The 10,194-nt window shown below is 34.0% G+C and overlaps 1 protein-coding gene across 1 annotated transcript; it reads right to left on the reverse strand.

Moving 5' to 3' along the window:
- Positions 1–240: 240 nt before the first annotated feature.
- On the reverse strand, positions 241–7,748 carry si:dkey-73n8.3. The gene is given in 7 exon segments (NM_001200062.1): positions 241–498; positions 796–982; positions 3,831–4,040; positions 4,167–4,271; positions 5,709–5,864; positions 6,057–6,172; positions 7,674–7,748. Coding segments are annotated over 7 exon segments (891 nt in total). The 5' UTR covers positions 7,688–7,748; the 3' UTR covers positions 241–395.
- Positions 7,749–10,194: the final 2,446 nt, after the last annotated feature.

The following is a 10,194-nucleotide window of genomic DNA, read 5'->3' on the forward strand; positions in this document are numbered from 1 at the left end:
AAAGCTCAGAGTAGATGATTCCCATCCTATGCACCACGAGTTTTATCTTCTCCCTTCTGGTATTCGATACAGAACTCCTATTAGTAAAACAAATCGGTTTAAACTTTCATTCATTCCCTCAGCTGTAAAGTTTTTAAATTTAGGGTAGAATTAGTATTGTATAATGTACTTTTGTGTATTATGTGTGACATGGTTGTATGCTGCAACCAAATTGCCTTCGGGAAATGAATAAAGACTGACTGACTGACCAATAACAGTCCAGAAATGATTCTAAATTAGCATAAGACAGGAATACAGATAGAGCTCAGCTGGGGCTGCTGCTGAAACTGAGTAATTATACATCTTACAAAGGGCATTAGCATGAAATAAGGCTGCTGTGCAGTGCCAGTAGGAGCTCATCTCCAGCGAATGCCCAGCAGGTGGCAGCTGACAGCCCACAGTTTGCTGGCGGAGTTGTCGTCCTTAGCAGCCCTTGAGCACGAGGCCACCGCACAGTTACTGTGAGAGATCATGAGAGGAACTACTTTATTAAACCTCAGCATGAGGAAATTTAGAGCAGTTCATTAGGTTGGAGCCAATTTTAGCCTCACAAGAGCAAAAGAAAGAGCATGTGAATGGAAAAGATGATCATCAAGATTATTTGTAGTTACCCTACATTTTTAGGTTGAATCACTCAACTTTAACAAAAACAGTTTGTATAGCTTTTAAAATATGTGAAATTAACAAAAATACATGTTGTGAGCACATACTTTTACATAATATTTCACAGTGTGTACAGATGAAGTTCAAACAAACCTGTAGTAGGATCCAGTTGGTAAATCTGGAGTAAGAGCACAGTAAAGCGTGGTATATGCACCCTCAGCAGGGGTTTTTATCATGAAACCGAATGTCTTCACGAAGAACTGCACAGGCTTCATCAAATGTCTGGTGATATCTGTATTCACCAGGCCTGGATCCACAGCATAAACCCTCACTCCCAGCTCTACCACAGAAAAAATTATAATAATCTTGATGAACTACACTGCAGTTACAATCATTATTAAGAGAATATTTGTGGGTAAAACATGAGACAGTCACACTGGAACAGCATGCTTATGAATTAGCAATGCATTACACAGCAGGTTTTCCAGTTTAAAGAGCACTCCTAATATGGCAAGCTGTTTTAATCCAAAAATGAAAATCACCTCATCATTTGCTCTCCCTCGGGTGCTTTTAAACCTTTATGAGGTTCTTTCTTCTGCTGAACACTAAAGAAGATATTGCTTGTAAAGAATGCTGCTTGCTGGCACCCAGTAAAATGACTATGGAAGTCAATGGCAACCAGCATTTATCAAACTATCATCTTTTGTTTTCAACAAGAAAGAACCTCAAATAGCTTTTAAACATGAGTAAATGATGACAGGATTGTCAATTTTGGATGAACTGTCCCATTAAATGATACTCGTGCTTATTTGTTAGATAATAGTTGTTGTTGATATTCGAGTACTTTTTTATTCTAGTACTGCACCTTTTATATAGACACTAGTTATATTCAGTATATAGTACTTACATAATTAGAGTAGGTAATCTACTCATTAACTCAATAATAAACTATCAGATAATCACATAGGTTAGATCCTTATTGATTATAGCTATTAGTACACACTTATTAGATACTAATTTGAAATGAGTAGCGCCCTTTATGCCGATGATGATTATAAAATCATGTTTTTTGCATTCCACTACACTGTTCTGTCATTGCTTAACATTTAACATTGCATAATGACACAGCATTTTAAAGACATTTAGGTTAAAAGAAGTAAAGATGTATGTAGAAGTAAAGCTTTCTAAATATATTTTATTGCCTAGAACAGCAATGTTAAGAAATCCCATAAGGACACCACATAAATATTTCAAGAGTTCACACTTAGAAATGCTTAGCATTTATAGCAGGTTTGGCATGCTGTCCCAGGAGAGAACCCTGAGCTCGGAGATATTTGAGCCCAGGGCTCCCGCCCGGTCAATAAGCATATCAGAGGATCCGAGATCAGGTAGGTCTTGATAGTTCCCCCTTTTGAAAGGGAAGAAAAAGGAGGAGATGGGGTGGAAGGGGGGATTCTTCCGAAATGAAGATAGGGAAAAAGGTTAGAAAGTGATCCATTTATAGTAAGCTAGGATCACTCGGATTGGACTATTACTGATTAAAAATGAGTGGCCAGCTGTGCTGCTCCTCACCTGCTTCTCTTGAAATTAGTTTATGAAACTTCACTTCTCAAAAAGACAATGACATTTCAGAACAAAGACGGTACTGGCTTGACTATTGTGCCAAGTGTAAAGTTTGGTGGAGGGAGGATTATGGTATGGAGTTGTTGTTCAGGGTATAGGCTTAGCTGCTTAGCTCCCGTGAAAGGAACTCATAATGCTTCAGCATATCAAGACTTTTTTGGGATATTTCATGGTCCCAACTTTGTGTAAAGAGTTTGTGGATGGCTGTTCCAGCACAAATCTGCACAAAGCACGATCCATTTAGACATGCGTGAGCAAGTTTATGGAGGAATTTAACTGGTCTTCACAGAGTCCTGAACTCAACCCGACTGAACATATTTGGGATGAGTTAGAGCAGAGACTTAGTCATCTGTAACATTAGTGCCTGAGCCTCTTAATTGCACTTCTAGAAGACTGCTTAAAAATTACTAATCCTTGTGGAAAGCCCTCCCAGGAGAGGTGAGGGTGCTTAGGGTGGGGTAACTCTATTTTAATCCCTACAAATTAAGATTGGGATGTCATTAAAGCTAACATATACATGTAAAAGCAGATGTCCCAAAAACTTTTGACTATATAGTGTATATCTTGCCATTTCAAGACACAAAAAATTATCTTAACTTTTGTTTTGTGAAACTTTATTTCAAATATATAACAAATATATATCAAATATTATCATAAGTCAAATATATCAATACAGCAGCATCAATGTGTTAATACCTACACTACCTGACAAAAAAGTCTTGTCATCGATCCCAGTTGTAAGAGCAACAAATAATAACTTGACTTCTAGTTGATCATTTGGAAAAATGGCAGAAGGTAGATTTTTCAGATGAATCATCTGTTGAACTGCATCCGAATGACCACAAATACTGCAGAAGACCTACTGGCACCCGCAAGGACCCAAGATTCTCTCCGAAATCAGTCAATCGGTCAAGTTTGGTGATCAAGCTGATGGTGATGAAGGTCAATGTGCTCCAGGATTGGCCAGCCCAGTCACCAAACATAAACATTATTGAGCATGTCTGGGGTCAGATGTAAGAGGAGGCATTGAAGATGAATTCAAAGAATCTTGATGAACTCTGGGAGCCCTGCAATAATGCTTTCTTTGCCATTCCTGATGACTTTATTAAAAAGTTATTTGAGTCATTGCAGACATGTATGGATGCAGTCTTCCAAGTTGTTTTGCCTAAGCTAAGTCAGACCTTACTGTCCTTATTAAATAATTTATAATCAAGGCATGATTTTATGATATTTTATTTTTATAGATTAAGCGTAATCTAGAGGCCTTTGCCTTTCACATAAGCCACTTCTGATACCAAATGATCAAACTATTATTTGGGTGATATTATTTTATTATTATTTTATCATTAGGTGACAAGACTTTAGTCAGGTAGTGTGTATTGTAAACACTGCATCAACAGATGCTGTAAAACATGTGGGCGCAGTGGTCTAACATGTCTGCTGGCACATTTTGAGTATAGAAAAACAATGGAAATGCAGCTTAGTGAAATGACTAGAAGATTGGGTTTGGAATCTGATTTTTTGGATGCCCTTTATTTTTCATAAAATCAGATCACTATTCTTACCTTCCACTCTGGAGGCAAGCTCTCTTGTGAAAAGTATGTTGGCCAGTTTGCTCTGTACGTAGGCCTTCACTGGATGATAGTTTTTCTCACTGTTCAGGTCCTCAAAGTGGATCTTTCCCATGGGATGAACAAGTGAGGAGACATTAATCACTCTGGAAGGAGCTGAATGCTTCAACAGATCAATAAGCAGGAATGTTAGAAAGAAATGTCCTGTAGAAGAAAAGGAGTCATACATCACATGTCAAGAATGAACAGTCTCTTTAGTTTCTACAGAACAAATACGGACTCTTTGATATTCTCTGAGAGAATGAGAACGGCTAGAGTACTTCATCATACCTAAATGATTGACTCCGAACTGTGTCTCAAAGCCGTCTACTGTTGTAGAGTAAGGGCAGATTGCCACTCCAGCATTATTAATCAGCAGATGAAGAGACTTTTCAGCTGAAATAAAATAAGATATACTTAAATAAATGTAAAGGAGAAATAATTGACTAAAAAAAAAGTCAGGTTAGAATTGATCTACTTGGTCCTGTCACACAATAGAAAATATTAGCAATTTTTGTGCAATTGTAGCCGAAGGTTTTGACATAGTTACTTTGTTTAGATTTTGCTATTCTGATATTTTTCTATCTTGCAATTCTGATGTTTACATTTTACAATTTTTATGTTTATGTCTTGGCTTTACATCTTGCAAATTCTGATTTTTGCATCTCACAATTTTGAGCTTACATTTAATTTTTTAAATCTTATTTAAACCTCACAATTCTGGTGTTTATACTTTCCAATCCCTGTATATATTTTTACATCTGACTGTTTGCATCTTGCAATGATGAGTTTTTGCAATTGAGAAGTTTACATCTCACAATTCAGTTTCAATTTAAACAATTGCAACAAATCTTGCAATCAAGAAATGTTTTATTTATTGAGTTCACAGTTCCCCAGGAGATTATTCCCCAAGTTTACATCTTAAAATTCTAATGTTTACACCTAGAAATTCTTCAAGCTTGCAGCTTGAGATGTTTACGTCTTACAATTCGCTTTACAACTTTGTTTTGAGTTTAAATCTCACAATTCTAATGTTTGCATCTCGTAATTTAGATGTTTACATCTCAAAATTTCACTTTACGTCTCCCAATATAGACAATTAAATCCATCAATTGAAGTTTACATCTCGCAATTCTGATGTTTACATTTAAAAATAAAGACTTTACATCTCACATTTAAGATGTTTACCACTCACCATTCTGATGTTAACACCTGAGTTGACATCTCATAATTCTGATGTTTGCATCTGCCCACTCATGTTTACATTTCGCAATTCTGAACTTATATCTCAAGTTTACGTCTCGCAATTCTGAGTTTCCTCCCCAAGTTTAAAATTCTTAAAATCTTATAATTCTGATGTTTACATCCAGAATTTCCATAAGCTTTCATCTCACAATTGAGATGTTTATGTCCCACAATTCTGATGTTTACATCTTCATCTTGAGTTTACATCTCACCACTCTAATGTTTGCATCTTGTAATTTAGACCTCACATATGTTCAGATATCTAAATCCACTAATTCAAGTTTACATCTCGCAGAGTTGACATCTCACAGTACCAAGTTTAGCTTTCACAATTCAACTGTTTACATATCACAATTCTGAGTTTACATCACAAGTTTACATTTTGCAATTGTGAAGTTTACATTTCACGATTCTGATGCTTATATCTCTCAAAAAACAATGAATATCTTGCAAATCTGCCTTTTTTCAGAATTAATTGAAAAGATTTAATTTTTTTTATTTAGATTAAAGCGTACAATTACTTTTTAATCATCTATTTAATTATTTTTAGGCCACTGTGTAAACCTGCTTCAATTATTCCTAACTCACTGTTATAAATGAGTTCAGCAAATTCACAGATGGATTTCGTGTCAGCCAGGTCTAGTTTGCGAACGACCACATTGGCGTTCTCTACGTCTCTGCTGATGTCACTGGCCGCCTGTTCAGCCTTGACCAGGTCTCTGCAGGCGAGGATCACTCGAGCACCTAGGATTAATAACAAGTTTTGTTCTATAAGTTAAAAAAACTAGTAAAGACATATACAGTACAGCACAAATTTAAATATCAGATCAAACTGTGACACGCAGTCAAAAATAATATAGCGCATCTGTTCCTCAAAGAAAATAAGCCTTGATGCGTTATTTCCAGTGTGTGTTAATGTTTGGCTACGTTACCTACCCCGATTTGCAAGGTCCTTCGCTGTTTCTTTCCCAATCCCAGTGTTTGCTCCAGTCACTATAGCAGTTTTTCCATCTAGGCGAACATCAGATGACCATCTTTTGATAATGAGTCCCCTGAAAGGAGTTTATTCGTTTATTAAACATTTAAATAGCATTTTGCTGATAAGAGCAGTTGAACAGTGCTAAAGTAACGCTTAAAATAGAGAGACTTCAGTTTATAATCATATACAATATGCATATTAAAATAGAAATTGAATATAATGTGTATAGTTTTAATCAACTTATTAAAATAATAACTGAGAATAATTAATGAATATTAATATGTGGTATGGCATTATGGTGGCGCAGTGGGTAGCACGGTCATTGGTTTGAGCCATGGGTAAGTCAGTTGGCATTTCTGTGTGAAGTTTGCATGTTCTTCTAGTGTTTGAGTGGGTTTCCTCCAGGTGCTCCGGTTTCCACCACAGTCTAAAGACATGCAGTTTAATTGAATAAATTGAATAAACAAAAATTTTCCATAGTATATTTGTGTGAATGCAAGAGTGTATGGGTGTTTCCCAGTGATGTTTTGCAGCTGGAAGGGCATCCGCTGCATAAAACATATGCTGGATAAATTGTCGGTTCATTCCACTGTGGTGACTTCTGATTAATAAAGGGACTAAGCGAAAAGAAAGTGAATGTATAAATGAATTAATGAATGAATGAATGAATGAATGAATGAATGAATGAATTTTTTATGTGAAAGCCATTTATTTATAAAAAATATTATTTGTTTAGTAAACTCTTTTAAATCATAATTTTTGACAAAAGGTAAAAAACTAAAACTAAACCCAACAAAACAAGACATGGAATTATTAATTTTAAATGAAATTCATTTATTTAATTATATTTATTTACTACTACAACTAATAAAAAAGTACAATAATAAAAACAGTGCGTGTGTTTGAGTGTGTGTCTGGAAATTTCTTTCAGTGCAGAAGAAATACTTTCGACAGACAGACTTTAGGTTGTAATCCTATATGAAGTCTATTGGGATTTTGATAATTCAATAATAATTTGAATTATCTGCAACAACGACTATTAATAATATTTATACTTTATGCTGCCATAACTACTCTTACTACTACTACAACTAAAAATAATAATATTTACTTCTTTTTTTAATTAATTATTTAACCAAGAATGTCCCATTGAGATACAATATCTCTTCTACCAGAAAGTCCGGGTCAAGACAGACAGCATAGGACAGAGTTCACAACACAACACTTAGACACGCTCAAAAATATAAACCATAAATTAATTGTTAAAACATGTGCACTGCTCTAAATTGACTGTCTTTAAAATATTTTTCAATATAGCAATAGATGGTACGGATTTTATATGCATTATATCTAAAAGCTCATTCCATACATATGGAGCATACGTAGAGACGCAGATCGACTTAACTCTGTGTAAAAAAAATGCCATCCTAAGTAAGAGTATATCTGCTGATCTGTTATTATAAGTATTTGTGCAGTACTCCAGCAAACTAGATGTATACTGTGGTAATTTACCAATAAATGGCAATATTTTAATATCTCTAAATCATGCAAGTGATACATAAAAAGCCCCTTACCTTAATACACTCATTTTCCCAATGCTCTTATTACATGTGAACCATGCAGCGAGGAGGAAAATAGCTACTCTTGACTGATACGAAGTGTCAAAATAAATGCTCAAGTGTCATTTGTACTTGAAGAAGGAGGGCAGAAAATCCCCTCTCTTCTCTTGAACAAATTGATCATGTTCAGCGAGGAAAATAAATCCATTGAATCTGTTATTCTGCATGTAATCTGAAAGGCCAAGCTGCTAAATAAAGCTGAGCAAATTCCAGGAAACTTTCCTTCCTGTAACCCTTAATCAATAGGAGTATTTTGTCAAACACACTGCTGTTTTATTTTATATAAACATTCCTGAGCGACCACAGTAGATCTGAGCGAAGCGTCAAATAGGCATAAACTACAGACCAATGGCAGAGAGCAGTTCAATCTGAGAAGTTTGTTTATTTATTTAGATTTTTAAACAGAATTCATGAATTCTTGTTTACTAAAGTTAGTAAACAGTTGCTGACAAAATTAGTTAAATATCTGCATAATAAATAACTAAATATCTGTTCAGATTTTAACAAATGATAAGGATTTTAAACAGAACTTTAAACATATTATTATTAATAGTACTAGAGGAATGTATTTATATATATATATATATATATATATATATATATATATATATATATATATATATATATATATATATATATATATATATATATATTTTTTTTTTTTTTTTTTTAGTAAGTTAATTATTTATTGTTTATTGACAGTGAGAGCTGTTCATTCTGAGATGGTGGGAATCTTGGATTGATTTTTCATCTTAAGAAAAAATAAAAAAAATCAGGTAGTTTCCAGGCAAGCTGGAGGAGCATCTGTGTTCAAAACTGGAGTTCTCCCTTTACCCGATACACACATGATGAGTCTGAACACGACACAAACACCTGAACACTGACCACAGCCCTTGTGTCTGGGAGATCTGTGTTTTATATTCACTTCATCGATATGAAGTCAGTGAATAATTAATTAATAAAATTATGAGCAGATTGAATGCATAGCATTAATGCCATTTAAAATGTTAAGCTGCTTTAAAATTTTCAGATATATTTATTTGTTTATTCATTAAAACAATTCAACAGCAAAACTGATAAAGGGCTTAAATATTTATGCATCTTCACATTTAAATAATATTAATTATTTGATTATTTTAATGTTATTTACATTTCTTTACTAAATCACTAATCATATATATTTTTAAGTAGCTATATTATAATAAAACAAATAAATATCTGCATATCTAGGTAAGCATTTTATTCCAGTTTCTTTTTTTAAATTGCTCAGACACTAAAAGTAATATTTGACACCCACTTAGTGAATCCGTTCACTTAGGGCTGCATGATATTGGAAAAATCTGATATTGTGAATATAGTTGACGTCTGAATTATTAGCCCCCCCTTCAAATGTTTTCCTCTTTTTGAAATATTTACCAAATGATGTTTAACAGAGCAAGAAAATTCACAGTATGTCTGATAGTATTTTTTTTTTTCTCGAGAAAGTCTTTTGTTTTATTTCGGCTAGAATAAAAGCAGTTTTTAATTTTTTAAACACCATTCTAAGGACAAAATTATTAGCCCCTTCAGGCTATTTGCTCGACTGTCTACAGAACAAACCACTGTTATAACTTGCCTAATTTCCCGTACCTAACCTAATTAACCTAGTTAAGCCTTTAAATGTCACTTTAAGCTGTATAGAAGTGTCTTAAAAAATATTAGGTAATATATTATGTACTGTCATCATGGCAAAGATAAAATAAATCAGTTATTAGAAATGAGTTTTTAAAACAATTATGTTCAGAAATGTGTTGATCTTAAAAGCATAAGAAGAAATTAATAGTTTTACAGTTTTTTTGGATTGCTTAAGCACGATTTACAAAACAGGGCCCAAGTTTTCAAAACAGTACACACAATTAGCACAACCACACACCCAATTAGCAAAACACTACAGATCCTTTGCATAATTAAACACTCTTATAAAAACTATAGACTTAGGTTTAAAAACCACACTTTTTTACCATAAGAAACACACATTTTCTATACTTTGTTTGCACGAGTTACACACTGCTGTGATAAACCTAAAACACTTTTAGCACTTCTGCTTCCCTATGATTAGAGTAGGCTACCATCAACAAAGTACAAATATAAAGTAAATTCACCAAAAACTACTCAAGACCAACGCTGCACACTGAAGAAACTAATTTATTTCTCAACATGTCCACATGGAGATTCATAGTACTATAACATGTCACTTTTCAAATTGTATTGCAAGTTTATGGTTACAAAAAAAAACAACAACAAAAAAAAACAACAACAACACACACACTAGACATTGGGCCTGTTTCAGAAAGGAGGTTAACTGAAAACTATTTTAACCCTGAAATGAGAGAAACTCTGGGTTTTCCGTTTCAAAATGGCAGGTTTGTTAAACTCGAGAAATCAGGGTAAGTCAAGCCTGTTTCTGAAAGAAAGGTAACTTTAACTCAGAGTCAGT

Source organism: Danio rerio, chromosome 24 (assembly GCF_049306965.1).
Source record: "Danio rerio strain Tuebingen ecotype United States chromosome 24, GRCz12tu, whole genome shotgun sequence".
Lineage (NCBI taxonomy): Eukaryota > Metazoa > Chordata > Actinopteri > Cypriniformes > Danionidae > Danio > Danio rerio.